This window comes from Eschrichtius robustus, chromosome 10, assembly GCF_028021215.1.
Source record: "Eschrichtius robustus isolate mEscRob2 chromosome 10, mEscRob2.pri, whole genome shotgun sequence".
In the NCBI taxonomy this organism is placed as follows: Eukaryota; Metazoa; Chordata; class Mammalia; order Artiodactyla; family Eschrichtiidae; genus Eschrichtius; species Eschrichtius robustus.
The window spans coordinates 3,158,708-3,182,860 of record NC_090833.1 but is presented as its reverse complement, the minus strand read 5'-3'; the positions used below and the strand labels follow the sequence as shown (position 1 = coordinate 3,182,860).

The 24,153-nt window shown below is 58.2% G+C and overlaps 1 protein-coding gene across 2 annotated transcripts in view; it reads right to left on the bottom strand.

Moving 5' to 3' along the window:
- Positions 1-24,153, bottom strand: part of COL5A1 (collagen type V alpha 1 chain) — a 158,985-nt gene that overhangs the window by 50,764 nt on the left and 84,068 nt on the right. For both annotated transcript variants that reach the window (XM_068553373.1, XM_068553375.1), the window contains exons 14-30: positions 23,453-23,509; positions 22,550-22,603; positions 22,156-22,209; positions 19,705-19,758; positions 18,316-18,369; positions 17,078-17,131; positions 15,400-15,444; positions 14,062-14,115; positions 13,420-13,464; positions 12,764-12,817; positions 12,469-12,513; positions 11,183-11,236; positions 6,998-7,042; positions 6,599-6,652; positions 3,230-3,274; positions 2,481-2,534; positions 208-315 (exon numbers count right to left, since the gene is read on the bottom strand). In XM_068553373.1, coding sequence (XP_068409474.1) covers positions 208-315; positions 2,481-2,534; positions 3,230-3,274; positions 6,599-6,652; positions 6,998-7,042; positions 11,183-11,236; positions 12,469-12,513; positions 12,764-12,817; positions 13,420-13,464; positions 14,062-14,115; positions 15,400-15,444; positions 17,078-17,131; positions 18,316-18,369; positions 19,705-19,758; positions 22,156-22,209; positions 22,550-22,603; positions 23,453-23,509 — 930 coding nt within the window. The remainder of the gene's footprint in view (positions 1-207; positions 316-2,480; positions 2,535-3,229; positions 3,275-6,598; positions 6,653-6,997; positions 7,043-11,182; positions 11,237-12,468; positions 12,514-12,763; positions 12,818-13,419; positions 13,465-14,061; positions 14,116-15,399; positions 15,445-17,077; positions 17,132-18,315; positions 18,370-19,704; positions 19,759-22,155; positions 22,210-22,549; positions 22,604-23,452; positions 23,510-24,153) is intronic.

Sequence of the window (24,153 nt, the reverse complement as noted above, 5' to 3'; positions counted from 1 at the left end):
CGAGCTTTGTGACCAGCGGGAGGAAGGAACTCTTCCAGGAGTGGATTTGGGGACGAGGGTGCTGGGTGGAGTCAAGGGGCAGGAACCACGCCAGAACTCGCACCAGCTCCCACCCGGGGCTCAGCCTGACCAAGCCACCGCCTGGACGCCCGAGGCCATCGGGAAGAGACTGTCCCCGGGAAGCGGTCAACCTCCTGTGTCACGTACCTTCTCCCCAGGGGGTCCCAGAGGACCCGGGTCGCCGTTCGGACCTCCACGACCCTTGGGGCCTTCGGGACCGTCCTCCCCTCTGGGACCAGGTGGGCCGATCTCCCCCTGCAGTTCAGAAAGAGAAGGTGAAGGAGACCCCCAGAGTCTCTAGCCCCCCAAGGTCCCCCCCACCGTCTGGGAGTGAGGGGCCGGATCCCAGGCCAGGGCGGTAAGAGCCGCTGGGCCCCCTCAAGCAGACGGACCCTCGTCCTCGCACCGAGGAGACCAGGGCTCTGCTGAGCAGCCGCTGCCCCTCGGGGCCCACACTCAAGCCCCCACTCTCCTGTTCCCAATGACCTTCTCCCAGTCAAGCACCTCTTGGCTAAAATAACTTCGGTGACTACGGTAGCCCTGAACTGCTACTTCCCCAAAGAGAGCAGAAGTGCCGTGCACTGGGGGACCTGCTTTCTTCTCCTGAAGCCCCAGGAGGTATCAAAATGGACCACAAGGCCTGGCTGGGCCACGCCTGGGCGTCATGGCACAAGGGAGACCCACAGGGTGTATCCAGAGACGGAAGAACTGAAATGTCACCTCATCCAACTTCCCCAAGTAACAGGTGGGGAGGCCTGAGCCCACACAAGGAAGAGGGCCTTGGGGGGTGGCCAAGTGCAGCAGCAGGGGCCTGGCCCGGCCTCGGAGTGCCCACCCTGTCTATTGATGGGTCCTCCTCTGATCACTGGTTTCCAGGAACAGCTGCAGGACAGCTGCGCAAACCCCCAACAGAAATGTGCGCTGCACGGATAAAGAAAGCTAATGACTCGCTTATTCCCCAGCCCCAGTGTGTCTACAGGTCGAGGACTCTCCGTCCCTAAGAGGTGCTTTTCTCGTTCAACAAAAGAATCCTTCCCGTGTTTTCTGAGCACTCAGAAAATTAGGAAATGCCAAGCACTGGGCAGAAATTCCTCTCTGGGAGAAATCAAGACTGAGGAGCCTCGCTGCCCAGCTGAGGAAGTGTCCCCTCCCACCCCACCCCCGTCCATCCTCATCCAATTCCAGCCAGAAGTCCACTCAGGGCACGGCGTGCAACTGCGGAACGTCTTTTGAAAATGCACTCTCCTAGTATGGGCCCAAATGTGTGCATCAAGTCGTTGGAAAGGATGATAAAAGGGACTTTCACCAGCCAGACAGAGAGAGGCCCTCAGAAGTGGGACGTCGTCACCGCAGAGAAAGTTCTAGAAAGGCTGTCTTCAGCAGCAATATAACTGGGACAGGACTGTGCAATGAACCCCTGTCTTTTATTCCCCTCCCTTCTGACAGAGCGCCAGATCACGTCTGTCTTTTCAGCATGGGACAAAGCGCCAAGTGTGCAGGCTCTCTGGTCCTGGCAGGTTCTGGTAAGGCATCTGCTTTGTGGGGCACAAGGCGGGCGGCCTGTACGAGAGCACTGTTTCCACGATGGCGTCCGTCCAGGCGTGCATGCCGCTGCCGCCACGGCGGGCTCACTGGGGGTGTGGGCACCCCCTCCCTTCTGCCTGGCCTCCGCTCATTCCGAACTTGTCGGGGGAACTTCCAAGTGTCCCCGCGGCAGCAGGCAGCTGGCCCCCTAACCCCACTTCCTGAAGTGCCACCTGCATCACCTTCTCCTCATCTGCACAAAAACGCCACCAGTGGCTTTCTGTGGGGCACCAGCCGTGTGGCACACGCCATCCCGCCCCAGCACCCACCAGCTTCCCTGGAGCTGAGGTTAATCATTCCTTAAAAACCAACTAGGTTGTTGCAACCTCTGACAGCCCAGCAGGAGGTCCCGGAACACAGGGGTTGTCTGGGGGTTCGAACAGCAGCTGAAGTGTTCGGGGGCCAAGACACTCAAGGCGCTGGTCAGGGTGTGGCCCTGCCAGTGACCGGCCGGTGGCCGTGGTCAGGCTGCTACCCTCCCTGGTGCGCTGGGTCGTTTCTGCGACCCCTTCTTCTCCCCCAGACACCTGTCACCCTTCTTGACCCAAAAGAATTGCTCTGCAAACCAGGGTATCAGCCAGAAAAAAAAACAAGTTCCCACTGACCCACTAATGCAGGGCAAGGACACAGGGCAGAGGGGCCAGGTGACCCTGTAAGCAGGGGTTTAGGACCAGGTGCCAGCTGCCATGGCTCCGAGCTGGAAGCTGGGGAGGGGCTGGAAGCTGCCGGCGGCCCAGGAGCCCCCACGGAGGCATCACGTCTGTCCCGAGAAGCTGCCCTGTGGCCCCAGCAGGGCCTCCCGCCCAGCCCACCTTTCCCTGCCCCCAAACACTCACCCGATCTCCCTTGATGCCCATGTCTCCTTTGAAGCCCGGAAAGCCGTCTTCACCCTGCACGGGGGACCGGAGAGAGCCTCGGTCTGTATGAGAAAACCCACCACCCAGGTCCCCCCACCCAGAGCCTCTGGGCCCCAACACCAGCGCCAGACATGCTGGGCAGAGGATTGTAAGTGCCCGGCCCCCTGTCCCTTGCGAGATGTGTTCCTGTCAACCCTTTGCATTCTGCAGTTCTGGCTGGCTTTGCAGACTGCAGTGGGAGCGCTGCAGCCCTGGTCACCCTGTTTGAGTTCAAAAGCTCTGCACGGCCGGGCAGTGGGGAGCCCAGCACCCAATCTGTCAGCATCCGTTTCTCGGAGCGTCTCTGTCTCGTCCAAGCATCACCGTAGGCCCAGTAGCGGCTGACGGGCAGATGTTTGAGGAGGGGGAGCCAGGTGGAAGAGCCCCCAAGGGGAATGGGACTGCTGCTGATGGCCTTACGGGGGGGGCCAGGAAGAGCTCTCTGGAAGGGACAGGCATCGCCGGAAGGGTCTCGGGACGTGCGCTGTCCCGCCTGCGGGCTGGGCCGAGGACGAGCAGGCGGCCGGCGTCTCTGTTACCTAGTCCCGCATTTCACGGGGGAGCTGTACACATTCATGCTATTTGTGAATTGGGGGGTTCAAAATGTCAGTGGCCTACGCTCACTCAAGTTCCCAGGGTGGACCTTCCCGGCTCTTGGCCAAGCCCCTAGGGAAGGAGGGGACACTCACCTTCTCGCCCTTGGTGCCCTTCAGACCTCGGATGCCGTCTGCCCCCTGCGCAAACAGAGAAGAAAAGTGAGCAGCCACAAGCCCGAGCCTCTACGGACCCCACAAAAAACGGGCCTGACCCCCAACACCAGGGGAGCCTGAGCGTCCCACACAGACCGGTCCCCTCCCACTGTCCCCAGTCTCGGGAGAGAGAGCTCTGCGGGTGTGCGGGGCGTCGCCCACTGACACCCTGCCCTCCTCCAGAAACATCTCGGTCTCTCTCTCTGTCTCTGCTTGGGGAGCAGAGGGGGCGTGAGGCCTGAGCTCGGGCTCTGGGATCAGGCAGACGGGGTCAGGCCCCCCACACGTGGCCTCGGACGAGGCCCCAGACCTCTGCTCACTTGGAAAGAGGGGGTGATGACAACCGTCCCCCCGTCACTGCTGGGGGGAGGGGGGGGCTCAGGAAGCCCGGGGACAGCGCCCGGCAAACAGCAGGTGTTCAGTGAGCGGAGCTGTGTGCTGTCGGATGATCTTCATTCTCTATTGTTACTAACGTATAATCATACGCTACAATGCTAGTAATAATAGTTACCACTTAACGACACCAGCCACTCCCACTGCCCTCATCACGTCGGCTCGGGACGTTCTCATCCCCGTGCTGAACAAGACTGTCAGGGCAGGACCAGCCCCCTCCCTGTGTCCCAGAAAAAACCACTCCATCCCTGGAATGGACTTGACAGCCGTGCCCCCCACCTGCCAGCAGGCTGCAGAGCCTGCCCCCGACTGACTGCCACAAGCTTCCTCAAGCCACCAGCCCGCGGGGCCCCAGAGAGGCCGGGTCTCCCGTTCGGGTCCAGCTGAGGCTGCAGCCGGGTCCCTCGGGCTGCCAGCTGCCCTCTTGTAGCAAGAACCTTGCACAGAATTTGCAGTTCTGAGCCTTTTCTCTGAAGCCCAGGAGAGCTGAGAAAAGCTGTGGAGGGACAGAGGGACGGGGCCGGACACACGCAGAGAGCTGGGCTTGGCCTGTGCCCTTGGCTCCATCGGCCCAGGCCATGGTCGGCTTCAGGACAGAGGGGAGGCCAGTTACCCCGAAACCCTGATGTCGGGGTGGGGGGGCTCTGGCACCAGGTCCCCTCTCCCTTGCCGGGCAGGCCAGGTGGGCTTCCCCTGCCCACGCACTTCCAGAAAGAAGAGGGTAAGACGGCATTGCTCAGATCCCTCCCAGACCTAAAGTTCTACCGTCTCATGACCCGCCCGAGGCCAGGGGAATGGGGCCAAGGAGACAAACAGACCAGGGTTTCCCAGCCTCGTGCTGTCGCCTTCAGGGTCTGGATAGTTTGTTGTTGCGAGGCTGTAGGGGGTTGGACAGCCTCCCTGACCTCTGCCCTGCCCCTCCAAGCCGAGACGGTCAGAAATGTCTCCAGGCGTCCCTGGGGGAAGACTCTGCCCTGGGTGAGAACCCCTGGACTAGAGCTCCCACCATGGCCCTGGTGGTCCAGCGCTCAGGGAGCGAGGTCAGAGGTCACAGAACAGCCGAGTGGAAGGAGTTGCTGGGCCAGCAGCTGTGAGGGCACAGAGGGGGACAGGGCCTTCCCAAGGCCTCCAGTGAGTTCGTACTGGGGGACTTTCGCCAGCCCACGCAGCTCCCGTAGGCTCAGTAAGCGGGTGATTTGATTTGCTGACAGTCAAGCCCAAACAGACCCCTGAGGAAGGGGCAAGTCAGAGGGCAGCCTGGGGGATGCTTAAAGGTCAGTGAGATCAAAGAGCTTGGAGGGGCACTTTTCCCAGGAGGAAGGCAGGGCTCCAGTGGAGGAAAGCTAAGGACCTTGGTCTCTGACGGTGACACCAGGACTTCCCATCCCACCTCCGCCATCAGCGCCCTCTGGGGCTCATCACGCCACGGGCTCTGCAATCTACTTCTCCAATGAAAATAGCGTTCAGTCTTGCTTTTCCTTCCACCCTCCACTTGCCCGTCTAGTGGGACTGCTCATATCACGGATGAATTTTAATCAGACCGACAAGATAAGAGCATTCTCCACAAACATCTCAGGGCAGACACCGTCCCGGCTCACAGAAGCGGCATCATGCGTTGGCCGTGTACGGTGGCTGGCACGGGCTCTTTGTGCAATGGGAATTTGTAAAATAAACACGCACAGAGCTCACACAATCAGCACAGTTGCTAAATCACCGCCCTTATAAACTCACTAGGCAGCGCGTGGGGCGAAAATCTGCTTCAGAGAGAAGCCGCCTGTCTAAGGGTCCTGACCTGGGGCATCTCTCTGCCCTTGACCTTGGAACATCCCAATTCTGGGAAATGGAAGTCGGAGCCCCTTGGGGTCAGGATGGGGTACTTGGTTAGGAATAAGCAAGTCCAGGGTTGAGTCCTGGCTTCTGCATGGATTTAGGGGTAATTTGGGGTAAGTTACTAAAAACTGAAGTCTTGGGGTTCTGTGTCCTCCACACAGAACCCTGATGTGGAAAAATGCTTGAAAGTATAAAGGACCGCGGACGACACAGGTGGGGACTCTGGAGCTTATGGGTGTGTTCCTGCAAATCCCCCAAGATAAACCAGATGTTTTATGCAAGTTCGTATATATGATACTTCACATCAAATTACAGTCATTTTGAAAGAAAGACCACCCTTAGCTTTCCTGCGGGTGGGAAGCCTGAGATTGAAGACATGGCAGCATCTCCAGCCCAAGAAAGAAGGGCTCTCCCCACACACACCCCTGGGGGCACATCCCTCTGCGTGTGAATGTCCAGAGGGCAGCATCATTGAGACTAAATCGCACAGCTCAAAGCAAACCCAGTCAGCTCAGGGCAAACAGACAGGGCCCTGTGTCTGGAGTATTGCTCTGGACCTCTGCGCCCATTTAACGCGGTTCCAGGAGCCTTTCAACACGATGTGAATAAATGGACGTCTCCCACGAACGCATCTCCCAACAACGAGGTCTGCCCAGATGCGATCGGCCTGGAAGAAACAGCTCCAAGCATCCCAGGAAAGGGCGCCCAGCTCGTCCCCTGGGCTGAGATCCGCTGCCTCTGAGGGGCTCCAGAGCAGCAGGTCAGTTGGCAGGTGGTGACAGTAGAAGGAGCCCGGGGCAGAAGGGTGCCGCCCCGTCCCGGCAGACGGCCACCACCGTGTTGCTCGTGCTGTCCTAGACACCCCGGGGAGCGTGCCCTGCTCCACTGCAGCCCCTCCTGGCCCCGCGGGCCCCTCCCTCACCTGCTCCGGCCCACATTCTGGGACCCAACCTCCCAGACCAGGGCCACCCCAGTTTTTGGGCAGGAGGGAGGTTAAAGCACAGAGGAATCTCTAAAACCGGCCCAGCCGTGCCCCGCAGTCCCGACCTTGACCTCCAGGAAGACCCGAGGCTGTAAGACCCTCACCTTGACTCCACGAGGGCCTGGGTAGCCGATGGGGCCCTGGGGGCCGGGCGGACCCTGGAACCAGAGGGGAAAGCGCGTTAGCCCTATCTCAGGTGGAGGGCGCAGGGCTCACTCTGGGCCACCCCTGCATCCTTCCAGAACAAGCCGGAGAGCTTGCCTGCCCCCAGCACACTGCCCTCGCGCTCCAAGCAGAGCGGATGGACGTCCCAGGTCGGACCGCAGGGGTAGGCATGCGGGCACTGCCCAGCCCCACGGGGAAGGCGGGTCCGCAGGGTGTCTCAGGATGGTGAGGACAGGGCAGGAAGCCCCTTCTGGACTGGGGGTCCCAGAACGGGGGGGGCCAGCGCTGCCCATCCCGCAGGAGATGCTGGAGGGGCCGAGGGCACGGCCGGTACCCACCTGGCCTCCCTTCTCTCCCGGAGGGCCTTCTTTGCCAGGGTGCCCCTGTCAGGAAAGAGAAGGCTGGCGTTAGTCAGTGGCCTCTGGGAAAGCAGGCCTGGCCATGCTCCAGCTCCTCTGTAGCTGTCTTCAAACTGAGGGTCAGAGCCCAGGTCCCTCCCATTTCCTCCCCATCCCTCCCCACAGCGGCGTGGTCACCCCTAGTCCTTTAGTCCCAACCCTCGGCTGCTTCATCTGTAAAATGGGAATAATGCCAGGCCCCGGCAACAGCAGAGGGGAATGTGCTTCAAAACCCACAGATGGGCTCCAGGCCCCACTGTGCACCAGTGTCCCCTGACTCAGCCAGAGCCCAGCCTGCCCCCAAGTGCAGTGGGAGGGGACAGCAAGGGTGCTTGTTCAAGGCCACCCAGCAAAACCGAATCGGTGGCCAAACAAGGACAGTGAAGTGGGACCAGACCTCCCGGGTCCCAACGCAACCTAGGTCTTCAAAGCCACCCCCCAGGTGACACAGAAGCTGAGCGCAGGGGAGAATATACATCCCACCCCACAGATGCAGAGCTGAGGCCCCGCGGAACTGCTCATGGCCCCTTGGTCACTGCCCCCTCCACCCTGGCCCCCATCAATTCTATTCTCAGGAACTTGACATTCTCTGACTTTCTGACCCACTTTCTGACCCAAGCTGGTGACTAGGTTAAATGCCTCTAAGTTCACGAGCCAAACACAGATGATAAAAACAGAAACAGAAGTATTCATTATCTGGAAATACAGTTCTACCCCCAAGGATTCCAGTAAAGAGAGGCCATGTGGTGTGGTGAGAATGCTGGCAGGGCAGGGAAGGGCGGTCTGGTTCTACTCCTGGTAACACCCAACCCGCTGTGTGACCTTAGGTAAGTCACTTGCCCTCTCTGGGCCTCCACTTTCCTGTGTGTAAAATGAGAGGGTGGGTTGGCTGCTCATCCAGCTTGATTGTTCTAAAGTTCTAGGATGCTACTTGTAGACACAGCTGCATTGTGGAGACCCAGAGCTCATCAACTCAAGTAAAGGATATGTGTGTGTTCTTTTCAATTTGTATTAGTCGTGAACTGGATCTGATGCCACTGCAAATAGCCTGTCATGGTGGCAATGCGAGGGGAAGGATGCTGAAGTTCCTTTGCAGGGTGGGGTATGCCAGGGAGCCCTTGAGGACAGTTAGGCACCGGTTGGACCACGCCAGCTGCCCAGGCCTGGAAGGGACACACTGCCCGCCATCCCCCTTCCCAAGGCGACACTCACAGCACCAGCAACCAAGGCCGGCAGGGCTGCACCCAAACGGTGCCCAGGAGAAGATCCTGCCCTGGGGAGGGCTGGGAGGGAGGAGGGTCCTGCTCCCTTTGCCATGTGGGCTCTTCGTGGGCCTCTTTTACAGTTTCCATCAAACCCAGAATTTTTCTGTGAAGGAACTGAGGTAATGGACAGCTGTGGTGAAAGCCAGGCCCCAGGGACACACACGGGGGCAGACCCCACACCTCACTCACGTGGGGAAGCGAGCTGACCCCTTCACGTGGCAATGACCTCACTTACATGGTGGCGATAAAAATAGACCTGACTGCAGTGTTTTGGAAGAGATAAAAAAAGAGGGACCGATCGTCACCATGATTACTGTTTTTTGGTTTGTTTGTTTGTTTTTGGCCACACCAGGCAGCCTGCGGGATCTTAGTTTCCTGACCAGGGATTGAACCTGTGCCCCCTGCAGGGGAAGCATGGAGTCTTAACCACTGGACCGCCAGGGAAGTCCCCACCATGACTACTGTTGTTTGAATCAAGGCCAAGCTTCTTAGATGCATTCTAAGTTGTAACTTTCTGGGGGGGAGCACAAAGCTCATTTATTTTAAATGTTTGAACAGAAAAAGATGGAAAGGAAATACATCAAAGTCAGAGCAGCTGCTTTCCCGCCGTGAAAGGCCAGGCCGTTTCCACCCTTCTTTCTACTTGCTGGCCTTTCCCCAGTATTCTATAACCAGCAAGACTCTATAATGGAAAAGTAATAAAACTTAAATTATGTATATTTGATATTTTTCTGATTAAAAAAGTAATATATGTTCATTGTAGACAAATGGAAAAATAATAAAGCTGAAATTATTTGTATTTGATATATTTCTGATTAAAAAAGTAATATACGTTCATTGTAGACAATTAGGCAAGTGGAAAAGAAAATTAAAACCCTTCATAACCTCACCACTCATAGCAACGGTGGCCAAGGGTGTGATATAGCACAGCTAATCTATTTTCTCTGCACATTTGCATGCAAAATTGGCATCGGAAGATGTATTTTTAATTTACTATTATATCATGAGCATTTCCTCATGTCACTGAATATTTGTTGGAATTCAATTTTTCCTGGCTCTGTAATATTCCCATGAGCCGTGATTCACAGCCCGCATCCTTGTTGTGTGCTGCCCAGAACAACCTCACAATGTATTCCAGACCATCGAGTCTGCCCCGAAACCCCTCACACTTCTCAAGGGCTCTGAAATCTATCTTCCTTTCTTTCTTCAGCCCAAGCCACGCCAAACCAACCCAAAGGGGGAAAGGAACAAACCCTCTCTTTCAGGTTGATCAACCGTGTGATGCCTCTGTAAGGAGAGTATTCTTAAATCTTTTGCTTCCTCCCGATTCACCTAAGACAAGGGCTCCGCTTCCCTCAGCCTGTAGTGTTGATGTTTTCCCTTTTTATCTTTTGCTTTGAGCGTCTTCAGCGTTGACCCAGCACAACCACACTCCCTCGGGTCCTTCATACACTAATATTTTAAAGTGTGATGGTTGGTTGGGGAAGAGAAATGGAGAGGCAGCCTCCTGGCTCCCTAACCCTCTTAAAGGTCCCTCTTTCCCCACAGAATCAAAGGAAACTGGTGACCCTTTAGGGACCCTAGTGACTGGAGTTTCAATTCAGAGAGGGGGATTCCAGGGTGTGACCGGGAAGGTCAGGGAAGCGGGGGCTGTGTAGGCACCGCCCCCTTCCTGACATGATGCACTGAGGGAAATGCCCCATTGACACCCAATATTGCAGAAGATGAATAGAAAAAATGACTGACAGGATGTACATTCACCTGCTATCAGGGTTTAACCCACAGGAATGGGACCAGAGGTAGTTTTCATTTTGTCATTTTATTTATTTTCCAGAAGAAAATATTTTATCATTAGAAAATGCAATTTTAGGTGTCAAAGTAAATGAAAGGACATAGAAGACATATTGCAAAATATTTATCTCTCCATATCCAAACTCACTCCAGGAGACTGAGTCCCCCAAAGCAGTTCAAGCAGGAATAGGATTGTAATCTGCTGGTTCAGACAAAGATGGGACAATGGGTGATGTGTGATTCACGGGACCAAAGGATTCTCAGCCATGAAAATGGAAAGACACCGCCCTATGCCGATCACCAATCACCAATTAACGGTTGACAGACTGAACTTCCTTGCTTCGTTTTTAATGGCGTTATTAACACAACAAAATAACTGTGTCTGAAATAATTTTGCTAATCTCATTTTCTGAAATAGGCTCTCTATTCGGCATCAACTGGATATGCTAAAAATAACCAAAAAACACAAAACCCACCGGCAACTCACACAAGGGGGGTGGGTGCAGATAAGCTCACGCAGAGAGGTCCACACCCAGCGTTTGTCACTTCCCTGCCCCTCCCCCTCACAGCTTGGCCACAGATGGATTTGTCCCTCACTCCCCATTTCTAGGCAGCATCTACTTAGCTCCACAGCTGCGTGTTCACACCCCCCTTCTCCGTGCGTGATGGTTAAAAATACACCCGGCACTGGTGACACACACGATTGCTCGGAGCCCAGCCCAGCCCTCCTTAGAGCTAAAAGTACACGAGGCTGGGCTCTGATCACGGGCAGCAAACCCCAATAAATAACCCAATAAATAACGGACGTTCCTACTCATGCAATCACCACCCTCTGTGACTGAACCACATTATGGAAAGTGTGTCCAAAACCCAGTAAGTAGCTCCTGAGCAATCAAGCTCGCCATCGGAGAGGTCTTCATCGAAGGAGCTGGAAAAGGAGACGGGGGCCACGCATGCATGGCTGTCTCGAGAGCGAGGGGAGGGGCCGTTTGCCCGGATTCCCAGTGCCCACCGCTGGGTGGACACGGGCAGGCGGGATGTAAAGGGTGAGGTGGGCAGTGGTACTCACCGGGGGTCCATCAGCACCGGGCATTCCTGGGAGGCCTGGTTTACCCAGGGGGCCCTAGAACAAACCACAGACTCCATGAGCAGATGCCCCAGGGGTCCCCTCAGCTGCCCACCCTCTCTACAAGCCCCCAAAGTTACTTTTCAACATTTCTGCTCAAAGAGCATTTGTTTAAAAAGGTTGCTCACAGGCACCCTCTCCCACTGGCTACAAAGCTTCCAGCCACGGGCAGCACCCGAAGAGAGTGGACCCTTTGCTGTTTCCAGAGCCTTCAGTTTTGCTACCGGAAAAAAATCACCCGCCAAGTGAAGTCAGGAGCAGTTCTCAAACAGTGGCGGCCAGGGGCTATCATGCACTGAGAACCGCCCCTCTGAGGTCATTCTGCTGGTGCCGCCCCAGGTGCTGAGCTCACTGGACACCTGGGGCTGAGCCGCAAGCCGCGCAAGGACTCCGGCTCTGGTTCTCTCCCCAGCACGTGGACTCGGGGTGCCGAGGATATATTTAGGGTTGCCAAATTTAGCAAAAAGAAACAAAACAAACAACAACAAAACGAGATGCCCAGTTAAATTTGGAATTTCAGACAACAGAGTTCAAATTTAACTGAGGGTCCCATATCTGTTTTTCTTCTCAAATCTGGCAACCTTATACATAGCTAAAGAAGGAAGGGAGGGAGGGAGGGAAGGAGGAAAGGAGGGAAGGGAGGGAGGGAAGGAGGGAAGGAAGGAAGGAAGGAGGCAAGGAAGGAAGGAAAGAAGGGAGGGAGGGAGGAAGGGAGGGAAGGAGGGAAGGAGGGAAGGGAGGGAGGGAAGGAGGGAAGGAAGGAAGGAAAGGAAGAAAGGAAGGAAGGAAGGAAGGAAGGAAGGAGGGAAGGAGGGAAGGAAGGAAGGAGGGAAGGAGGGAAGGAAGGAAGGAGGGAAGGAGGGAAGGAAGGAAGGAGGGAAGGAGGGAAGGAAGGAAGGAAGGAGGGAAGGAGGGAAGGAAGGAAAGAAGGAGGGAAGGAGGGAAGGAAGGAAGGAGGGAAGGAAGGAAGGAAGGAGGGAAGGAGGGAAGGAAGGAAGGAAGGAAGGAGGGAAGGAAGGAAGGAAGGAGGGAAGGAGGGAAGGAAGGAAAGAAGGAGGGAAGGAGGGAAGGAAGGAAGGAGGGAAGGAAGGAAGGAAGGAAGGAGGGAAGAAGGGAAGGGAGGAAGGAAGGAGGGAAGGAAGGACAAAGGTCCACACCACAAGCTGGTGACCAGTGCTCCTAATGCACCCCACAGGCAAGCACCCCTATGCCCAGCTCAGCCCACCTACCTTTTCTCCTGGAGGTCCGATTGCACCCTGTGGGCCCGGAAGACCCTGGGAGGGGAAAGAGTGAGCAGGAAAGGTCAGGGAACTTTTTGACGGACTCAGAACCCCTCCCTGCCGTCTGTCCATCTTCCCCCGACCCTCCCCCTCATCTGGGTGCCGACCCTATCCTGGGTCACCTCCAGGCTGCGGGCCCCTCTGGGCTGACTGGCAGCGTGGGGCTGCACTCAGCGGCCGCTCACGCCAAGGGCACTGCAGACCTGCACCTCCCGCTGCCCACAAGCCCGCCTGGCTCACTCACCTGGGCGCCTGGATTACCCTGCTGTCCCGGGGGGCCGGGCTCTCCCTGGGGACCCTACAGGAAACACAAGTGAGGCACTGAAGGGGGCTCTGGAGGGCGAGCAGGGGGTGCAATCGGCTCTGGTGCCCAGACGGGTAGGCAGGGGGCCCTGGGGCAGGCAGGGAGCCAGATCCAGGCCCCTCCGGGCCAGAAGCACATGCCTGTGTCTGTGCAGGCACGGCAGACAGCTGGCCAGGAGGAACGAGACAGGATCTACCAGAAAATATTCCATCCGGCTGAACATTCCCAAATCATCGTGCCAGCTAAATTCTCCCGGGCCCTTACAAGAGACCCATGAGACCCCTCTCTCGCTCAGTGGGCGTTGTCACAGCATCTGGCCACCACCAGCTTGCCACGCACAGCGAGAAAGAGGTTTCCCTCCACACCTGTGCTGACGCGGTCAGGCTCTGGACGGAGCAAGCACCGACGCCGGGATCTCACACGTGCTCTCCTCCTGGGGGCCTGCACCTCGCGGGGCCGGGGCTCAGAGTCTGCGCCCTCCCCGTCACATCCCCATCTGGTTTGGTGGCACGGATCTCCCTCCCCTGCCCCGAGCAGCTGGGAGAGAGCCCAGGGGTAACCGCCATGAGACCGGGGCACGGGACCCCCAGACTTACCACATTGCCCTTTGGGCCTGGTTGGCCGTCCATTCCCGTCACACCCTGGATGAATGACATTGAAACAAAAGAGACTGAAGATGAACAAAGCTCAACAGGAAAAGTCCACTCAACACAGCTTGGTCCCTGCCCGCAATGTCAGAGGACGCCACATCCTTTAGGGGAGGGGAAAGGCTTGATCCCAAATAAATCCCGAGATTGGCTAGGGTTTAGCGGGGCTGCCAGCATCGTGTGGGGCAGCCCTGAGTTCTCGGACAGCTGGGCAGAGGGGCCAGCCCTGGGGAAGCCGCCCCCTGGATGGAGCCCTGCCAGAACCACGGGCTTCTGCCTCCCTCCAGGAGCTGCCAAGATGCTACTGGAAGTGTTTTCAAGGGGGGGAAATGGGCGTCCCGGTGACCGTTTATAACGGCAGATGCTGTGTGCGGGGAAGGATACAGCGAACCCTGCATCTCCACCTGCAAGCCCACACCTGCCGGGGCTGCCCTCCCACAGGTGAGCATCAGGGCCCCACAGACACCCAAAGCAAGCACGGGGCAGTGTGCACAGCTGTCAGCGCGGGGAGGTGCCCGCAGGCCCGAGTGGACCACAAGCTGGGGGCGGGATCTCCAGGGCAGGGATGGGACAGACACGCAAAGGACTTACAGGAGGTCCAGGAGGGCCTGGGGGCCCCTTCGGCCCCAGCAGACCACGAGGCCCCTGCGAGAGGAAAGAGCAAGGAAGGTTCAGACTCAGCCAGGAATCCCAGCCCCCTGCCCTGTCCCCAGCCCCCCTCAGCGACCCCTCTTCCCAGAGCCTCTGCTGCTGAGGCAGGTCCCCCGGGGAGTGTGGCCAACTCCCCCTTCTCCTCTGCTTCAACTCCTCACCGCAGCCCAGCTTTCCACCTGGGCTCTCGGAACCAGAGGCAGGGGTGGCTAGAACTGATAGGGGCTCAGTACCCCCTCCCTGGCCGGGAGGGGCTTGTGTGTGGGAACAGCCCCATGCTCAGGGGGAGGGGCCACAAAGCGGTCACTACCTGCCATGGGAAGGACCCACATCCGGACCGTTCCCTCCCTCCCTGTCAGCTGGAGAACTACAGAGCCTTTCAAGGCACCGCGATTTCGAGTGCCTTTAATTTTGATAGAACCTTCTCAGATGCACTAGAAGAGAAACCCTTCCCACGTTCATTGCCACTTAAATGTTCCCTTCCTTCTTTTAATACCTAGTCACATAAATGTTTTTCAGAAGTTAATAACCCAGAAGGCATCGCCTAGACCCGTGTTAAGGGGAGACCTGTGTTGATGAATACCCCTTATGGCTAACCAGACGCCTAGGGTGTAACTTAGTCCCAAGCGGAGGTGGAAATGCCGACCCCGGGCGGGCTCTCCTCCATGCAGCGCCTGCAGTATTTCTCCTCAATTAACGTCCCCAGATGTGTATGGCCACGTTGACGTGGGTAACAAAAATGAGACGTTTGAAAAGTAACAGTAAGTGAAAAGCAATTAATGTCCTTTTGTCACTGAGGAAATTTGCTCTGGTCTTAAATAGAAGTCAGCTTAGGGAAAAGAGATTTTGGAGGGCCAGGCAGGGGCGCCCTACTGGAGGACTCTTTATTTGGAAAATGTAGCCATCAGAAAGTGTGGCAGGTCAAGTGACTGCCCCTGGACACCTACCCTGATGGACCCAGGACACCCACCATCATGGACCCTGGACACCCACCATCATGGACCCTGGACACCCAACATGGTGGACCCAGGACACCCACCACGTCTGTACCTGGAGTCCCAACCACGACCTTCAGAGGCCAGGGCTTCCTCCCTGGCAAAGGCTCAGGCTGACTCCGTAGCACTGTCCGCTAACCTCACTCGTTCCTTTCCCGGGAGATCCCCAGATTCGTGTGTCTCAAGGCTGAGCCCCTCTCTCATCTATGCTCTGAGTCAACCCCTGATTCTGGCCAGAGCATCAAAGAGGAGACACAGAATCCCACCCAGTCAGTGGACTTACAGGCTCCCCGGGCAGCCCTCTGGGCCCGACTTCTCCATCGTCACCCTATGGGGGAGAAAAGAGGCAGGATTTTAGGGATAAGCCATAAAACCTGGACACGAGAGAGACAATTTTTCCTTCATCCGTGCAGGATTCTTTGGCCTGGGGCTGCTTCAGCATACGCCAGAGTTACTAGTCCCCATGCCAGCAGGAAAAGCCCGGAGTGTCCCCACTCCCAAAGCCTGCAGGTAAAAGGCGAGGTTTGGGGCTCACAAACCACAGCCCCAATGAGGGGAAAGCTGGGCAGAAAAAAGTCAATGGTTACCTGATAGGTAAAGATACAGATGAAAAATAGCATGGCAGAAACTAGACAGAGATAGATGGTAGATAGGTAGAAAGACAGTGAGATAGAGAGATAGATGATATATAGATAATAGATAAATAGGTAGAGGATAGATAAATAGGTAGGTAGGTAGCTTGATAAATAGATAATAGACAGGTAGATAGATCATAGATAGATAGATGATAGAGACAAATAGATACAGATAGATGATAGATAGATAGATAGATAGGTGATAGGTAGATAGAGACATGAATGATAGAAACTAGTGAAGGGAAAGATCCTGAGAGAATCACCAGATGCCCTGGGCCAACCCCAAGGGGCCCTAACGTCTTAAACACAGCCAGGGGAGCAAACCAGGATGAGTCTTTTCCTTCTGGCTCTGCAAGGAAAGCTGCCCTGGCTTGCCTGGCTCACAACCAGGAGCTGCTGGTCCACACCCCGCTTCCCTCCATCAAGGCACTGCCCCCTCCTCCTTCCTTCACCACACACATGCACACACACACCCACACATGCACACAGACACACTGCAAATGCACGCACACATACCCACTCACAGTGCACATGTACACACACAGCCCTGCACATGCATGCGCACACACACATGCGTGCACCTGCATGCACCTCCTCATTCCAGAAGCACAGACAGCTAGGGGACCCCTCTCCCCTCTCTCATCTTACAGTGGACCGTGCAGGCTGAGGCCCCAACAGGAGACAGTGCCCTGATGATGCCAGCCCAGGAGCTGTCAGGAGAGGCATGCCCCTCTTTCCCAGGTACTGGGGCTTCTAAACCTGTCCCCAAAATACCCCTAACGCCCGAAGAAATTGTCTAAGTGACTGGGGCGCACGGAGGGAGAGGGGCCGCAGGCTTCCCTGCCACAGCCGGGCTGTGCTTCCGTCTAAGGACATCGCTTAGTCTGCAGCCCCACCGAGACGCACCTGACAGAACCAGGACTCGGGGCAGAGCCCGCCTGAGCGCCCGACCTAGCCCAGGCCCCGACCTTGGATGGCAGCATCGCCCCTCGCTCTGTCCACACGCTTCCGTCACCTTGTCCCCACCTCCAGGGCCAAGGAAGGTCATTTTCTGGACTCTCTGCACCTCACTCCTCACCCCAAATCCCAAGCTCTGCCACTCGCTGCCTCTGTCCGCCCCTCACTCAGACGTGGAGCTTATCGGCTCCCCCAGCATCAAGGTCTGAGATCTGCTTCTACAGGAAGGAAGTCCTGTGCAGCCGTCTGTCCACTCCCATCAACTCCCCTCCCCCCGATGCAGGTGCCGATCACCGCTGCCAGCATCCTGTGCAGTTTTCACCGAGGAGACGGGCAGCAGGTGCGGCCCACACACAGCAGGATACGTACCCTTTCTCCGTCTTCCCCTGGAGGTCCCGGAGGGCCGGAAGGACCAGGGTCGCCCTGGGAAGCCAAGCAGGGTCAGCGTTAGGCATGCGGGCAGACACGCACGGCTGTCTCAAGCCCCCCATTTCGTCTTTCTCTGCTTCTGAGACTGAAAATCCCAACTCCCTCCCAAGACTTTCCCAGAGTCACAGAGGACCCCTTTGGAGACGGGGCCTCCTGGCGTGACGTGCTGCAAAGCGGGCTGGCAGGACTCTCACTCCAGGACTCGGTGTCCTGGAGAAGGGCTGGCTGGACCGGCACCCGGGGACTGGCGGGCACCCCAGGACACCGAGGCAGGGTCTGAGCTGCACCCTATTGACCTCTCCGTGTGAAGCAGGGGCACACCCCAGCCCCGCACCGCCCCCTGAAAGGGCCACCACTCTGGACTGTGAAGGTCAGCGCTGGTCCACCTGATACCCCTGCAGCTTCAGGCCTTGCACACCATCGGTGCTCAATACGTGCTCATCTGTCAGTCCCACGGACTGGCCCTTCCCTCCGGTTTCCCCATGAGTGTCGGAGAACGTGGGCAAAGAAGCTTTGGCTAAGGCGCAAGAGCCACTTCTCAGGGCGGCAGAGACATGATGGGTGAACGTTACGACAAACATCAACAGCGTGTGTGTGTGTGTGCCTGTGTGTTCACATGCACACATGCGTGTGCCTGCATGTCCAGGATATGCCAAAACATGAAAGAGGCATCATCTACATCAAAGAAAACAGGTAAGGGCCGCAAAGAGCATCTCATGGGGACACGTGGGACCAGGCAAGATAACAGGCGGGCCCCCGGCTGCAGCGTGCACCCCGACCCCCATCCGCGGGGTGGCCACGTGGGACCAGCCCACCTGCTGGAGTCGCCCCTTTAATGGTGAGAAGGGTCCTCGGGGGCTCCCAAAAGGGCAGCCACTGGGTTTCCTGAAGGTGGGGAGGGCCCCTTAACAGAGTGGGTTTCCCAGGGGAGCTCCACATTCCCTGCCTCTTCCCCTCGAGGGGGCCACTGGCTCTTTCGCCATCAGCTGTGGGTGCGAAATCGGCTCTCCTTGGGCTGACCGTCCATCCCCAGGGATGTCACGCCTGCGTCCAAGCCCACTGCCCCACCCCCATGAGGCTCATCAGCAACCACTTTGGAATCAAGTGCCCAACCCCCCAGGAAGCCTAAGGCTGCCAACAGTACCTCCCCCAGCAGCTCCCAGAGAGGAAACACTCACCCGGTGGCCCTTCTCTCCCGGCAGCCCAGCCAGGCCATCGAAGCCGCGGTCGCCCTGCGAGGAGGACAGAGGGCAGCTCAGCCCGTGCCACACGGCCCCTCCGCCTGCCTCGGGCCACGGTCTACGCAGCGCCTGTGCACCCGGGGCCCCAGGACCCCGCGGTGGGGCCCCTGGCCGCCGCCCCATCACACATTCCACAGCCTTGGGTCCATATTCCCAACGCGTTTCCCCAAAACACCAACAAAGGCTGCAAACAGAGAGGTGACATCTGTCGCAGAGCCACAGACAGTGGCCTGGAGGGTCCTGAGACCTCAGTGTTTGGGGTCATGGCTGCAAAGTCGGGGTGTGTGTGTGTGTGTGTGTGTGTGTGTGTGTGTGAGTGTGCGTGCACCTGCCGTCTTCCTGTGTCTCTTATCACGACACCCTCGGGGCTCAGAGTGCCGCCCGCACACAGCAGGTGCGCCTACCCATCTGGCGGATGGCCCAGCTCCGCCCACCCTCAGGCACCCCAGCTCCCCGGCCAGCCCTCCTTCTGCCACCCAGGTGGCCTCCTGGAGTCCAGCTCCCTGCCTCATGGGTGTTGCAAGCCATGTGGGGTTGAAGTCAAGAGAAGGCTAGTTCAGGCTTGAACACTTTTGTTGTGTGAAAGACGATCATCATCTACTGGGACAGATTCAGGAAGCTTCTCCTCCTCTGTCATCGCACGTCCCTGAAAACCAGGGCCGCTCGTTCGCTCGGGACTCAGAGGAGCACCCGAGGGCCAGTCCAGGCCAGTTACTGGGGGAGCAGGTGCAGTGCCCCGTGGTGGGTTTGGGGACCCCTGAGAACAGCTGCTGTCTCCACTGTGGGCTCCTCGCTGGAGAAAGTCAGCACTTCCCCCAGCACCTTGTACGGGCTTGGACAAACGCTTCCGGGGCCAACAAGGACAGGTGGACCAAGAACAGCGGGAGTTTCAACCCAGATTCGGGGACAGAGGGACGGGCACACCGAACCTCTGCAGCCGGGAGGGGTGGGGCTCCCCTGGGCTCCAGCGGCTGCCCCCGGGGCACACGCACACGCCTCAGCTCCACAGTCACCCACGCGCAGTCTACTCGCTCCCTGCAACTCCGGAGAGCTCAGACACCCCAAATCTAGGCAAGAGGACTTCCTGCCCCGTGGACTTGTGAGTGACCCACGAAGTTCACCCCACCAACCCCTGTCTTTGTGTCAACGTGCCAGAGGAGCTGATCCAAAGTGAACCTTCCAACCCCCAAGGTCCCACCCCTGGACGAGAGCAGACGTCCGAGTCATCACGTGCCATCACAACCGTATCCGTCACATAAGCACGTGCCGACGCCGTGGTGACGCTGACCGAGGAACGGGCACCAGGAGGCGGTGAGCAGCACCTACCTTGGGGCCGGTCTGTCCAGGCATCCCTCTTGCTCCGTCGCTGCCAGCTCGCCCCTGGAACGGAGCGGGGCAAACGGTCAGTACAGAGGAGCGGCCGGCTTACCGAGACCTCTGAGTGGTGGCTTCCTGTGACACCAGGCAGAGGTTTCCACAGCCCCGGGGGGCAGGCTGGCCCAGAGGACCCCAATCCGGAGTCCCGGCCGCTGCACGCAGGTTCCGGTCTTCCCAAGCCTCGCCATCCTGAGCCTTGGGGCGGGGCTAACATGCTCGCCCCTCTGTGCTGGTGAGGACGTGGCATGCACGAGACGGTGTGACGGGGGGCGACCGAGGGGCCGTGTGGGTCCGTGGGACCCGCTTCGCAACCCAGGAGAGAGCCCGCCCCTGACATCTGCACATGTCCCGTCCACCAGCTGACATCAAGGGAAAGCCCAGAGAGCCACAGGGCGAGAGAAAGCATCCGGTTAGTGCGACGGATGGGGAGGAAGGTGAGGCCCAGAGGGGTGGCCTGGCTCTCGAAGGCCATGCAGCCGCCCCCAGGCGGGGTCTGGATGGTGAGCTCGACCCTCCGTGCCTGGGGGCCACTCCCATGGCCATTCCTTCCAGCCGGGGCAGCAGGCCCACGGTCCCCACCTGGGGCTGGAGGACAGGGCCTGGACCTACCAGGGTCCCCGATAAAGGCCACAGTCCCCCAGGAGAGCCTGCCAGGCGTGAGGCCACCTAGATGGGGGCGGGGACCAAGGCAGATGTCCACTCGCTGATAAGGATCGTCAGGCAGCTGAGCGTAGAACGCCGGCCTGGATCAATAGCACCTCCTCTCCAGGCCCCACGTGCCTGATCCAAGAGGCCTCGCCAGGGGCACCGGGGCTGCGCCGACAGGCAGAAAGGCCTCACGGCACAACCAGGACAGGGAGGGCAGCGCGAAAGCGGCGAGGGTCTGGGGGGGGGGACCCCCAGGAGGCGGCCTGCACACCCCAGGTTAAAGGTTACAAGGAACCGCCAGGAATGAAAAGTCATCTCGGAACGTGCACCCGAGCAACGCAGCTCCAGGCCGAACACAGACATAACCCCGTGAACAGAGGGGCCGACCGGGAGCCTCTCCTCAAATTTCCAGACGCTTTCAGAAATCAAGAGAAATCTGTCAGAAGGGCTGACAGGATTTCACTGCAGGACGTTGCGGGCAAACGGCCGGATGCTTCTCTCACGCTGACGGGCTCCACACTGCACAAAGAACTAAAGGGACAGCCCGCCATGCGGCCTTGAGCCCCTCCCATCCCCTCCTCTCCAGCCTCATTCCTCCAGCACATGCGTATCCACGGCCCTGATGCCAGTGGTCACTGCCACGAGTCACACCACGAACCATTGCTGGCATCTTTCCCTTTTCAGTTTTCACCTCGCCCTGACCGAGAAACCGTTTCCACTGAAACTGGACAGTAAGTGTTTACAGAGATACAAAAGACCCTCAAAGAAATAAAATGCTTTTCAGAACCAGATCCAAGATAAACCACCTCACTGTCTACCAAGAATCACTGAATTCCGGCATCAGTGGCCCTTTTAGAATCATCTGTGCACCCCTCTGCCTCATGCCTGGGTCCCCTCCACGATCTGTGAACCTGCAGCCTTGAGGGGCCAGCATGAGGCAGCCGTGCCTGAATGCTGCTCACTCCATCACTTCCCTTGTAACTACAGTTAACTCCCGGGACAGAGGCCCTGTAACCACTAAGGAATTATTCATTTTTGCCTTGTATACTTTGCAGCTAAAGCAGGAACTGGCAGCTCAGTGGCCACCCACCATTCCTTGCAGGGGTTCATCTAGGTATAAATACAACACAAGAACGAGTAATTTTTTCATTCAGTAGAAAGATTCACTTGATGAAAAGATCCACTAGTCAGAGTCTGACGTGGGTTAATTAAGATTTCCCAAGCTCGTCTGGATGGTGTTCATTAATTTATATTAGGTTATAAATGCACACTCTCTGTCAGTAGCCACGGTCGTATGGAAGCAAAGCAGTTCCATCCACTAAAATTACAACCCAAACAGAGAATCCAGGAGTCTTAGGAGCACAGGTGAGGTGCAGGGGGCCCGAGCAGCCGGCCGGCCATTTCCCCCAAACCAAAGCCATTTCTGGAGAAATGAGGCTGCCCCCAAAGAAAGGATCACTGATCATTTTGTCTTTTCCATACTTGCTCCCAAAGAGCCTGGGAAATTGCTTTAATTAAACATGTTTGTTAAACTATGTTCACATGCTCGGGACAGAGGCTGGGGGCAGGGGCGGGGGAGCTCGCTGCCCACGTGGACCGGGACCCACCCAGCCTTGGACACAGACACGCCCTCTGAAGGGAGGGGAGCAGCTGGGCCAAGCCTAGCCGGCAAGATGCAACATGATCGGGGCGAACGCACCCCAGATTCCCGCCCCATCCATGGCCCAGCCGCTGTCGCTGAGAACTACTCACCCTTCTTCCAGGCTTTCCTGACGGGCCAGGTGGGCCCTGCAAACCCCTGGGACCCTGTCGGGAACCAGAGGACAAAGGTCAGTAGCGTGTCTGTTTTTCAGAGGGAAAAAGCAAAGCCTGGTCCCCGTGCTCGTCCACCTGGCCCGTGGCTACTGTCCCAGCTGCCAGCACGTGGGCAACGGCAGGACAGGGTGCAGGACCCACTGCCCTGAGTGAGGGCGGGGACCGAAAACAGCCAGCTCGGTCCCCTGCTGCAGACACCACTGCTGTTCCGCATCCAGCTTTGCATCAGGTGATGGCAACTCCCGCTACTTCCTTGACGAAATGCTGCATTGGGGGCACCGCCTTCCGGGGGGCGCCCCTTCAGACAGAGGAAGGTGAGGGGGGTACGTACCTGAGGCCCCAAGTCTCCCGGCTCGCCCTTCAGACCTCCGCTCCCGGGAGGGCCCTGGGGAGACACGTCTGGTTAGGGGACGCCCAGCAGGTACCGGCTGTAGGGGTGACTGGGGAAGGGCCGGGAAGCAGAAGGGACACGGGACTGGCCCGTGGGCAGGGCTCCCACAGAGCCCGGCCGGCTGCCTTGGACAGAACCCGAGGGACAAGCAGTAACTTCTCCTCGTTTGCATCTCTTCCCAGGTTTGAGGGAAATCCTGGACAGTGGCGCACACGAGGGCCACGAGCTCAGAACACGCTCGCTTCTCTCCAGGGTGGATCTGACCACGGTCTGTCACAGCCCGTACCCCGGGGCCGTGTGTGGACATCCTCGCCCATTGCAGGGCAAGATCCCCAGATGCTGGGAGGGCACCGACGCAGACCTGGGGCCAGGGGCCAAGCCCACCCCACATGGGGAATGGGGATGGGGGCACCGTGCGCTTCAATCCTCCGGCTCCTTGCAAGCTTCAAGGGCCATGCACACCCCCGGGGGCCCCCTTCACTGCCCCGAGTGTGCCTGGCTGCCCGAGGCTCGTGCAGCAAGGGCCGGGCAGGGGGCTGGAATCGGGTCTGCCCCACACTGAGGTGGTCTCGACTATAAAGAGGGATGGCGGCCTCAAAAGAAAGAGGCTTGGAGCCCCCCAGGGTCACGAGGTAAAGTCGTAGCCAGTGCAAGCATGAGGGCTTCCCAGCCCCCAGGGCACCACAGGCCCCGCCCGCCCAGGCCCCTCCTGCCCCAAGGTCCCAGTGATGTTAAGTGTGCTCTGACCTGGATAAGCTGGGAGCCTGATGGGCTGGTGGTGGGGTGGGGGGGGAATGGCACCCCACCCCCCAGGCTCCCCCAGGCTCCCCTATGACTACTTACCATGGGGCCGGGTCTCCCAGTAAGACCCATCGGGCCAGCCGGCCCCCTCAACGCCAGCTGCAAGGGAAAACAGGACACGCTGAGAAATGGCTGGTTTACCTGTACCGACAGGTGAGACGGGCCAGGTGGGAAGGGGGGAGGAGCCTCTGGGGGAGGAGGTCACATGGACCCCCAGACCCACTTTCTCCGGTCCTCTGGGCTCCCGGCGACAACCACAAACGGAGCGGCAGAGGTGGGGTGGGGGCCGGGGGGGGTGCTCACTGCCCGCTTTGGGGATGGGCACTCCACTCACATGGGTGCTCAGAGCCCGTTGCTGACTGCTTCCTTCTCCCCAGCCGGCCTCGCACAGGCAGGGCCTGCCCTCAGCCCTGCGCCCCGCAGAGTTAGCTTGAAAAGCAGCCCCGCTTCCGGGCTGGGTTAGGGTTCCACGAGAGGCACTTCCAGCGACCGGGGAGGTATCGGGGAGCCCTCCTAGGGTGAACTAAGTCATCCCCAGAAGAGGCAGCCAGGGAGCCTCAGCCGCCCAGGGCCCCACCTAGATACCTGTCCAGGTGGCTCTACGCCTCCCAGCTGCCACCACACAGCTCAACCTGCTTTCTTAAAGGGCTTCCTCCACGCCACTCTGAGACTGTCTCCCCTGCATGATGCCATTTTAATTTTGGAAGACTTCGTGTTATAAAATCTTCTTGGGAGCCCATCGC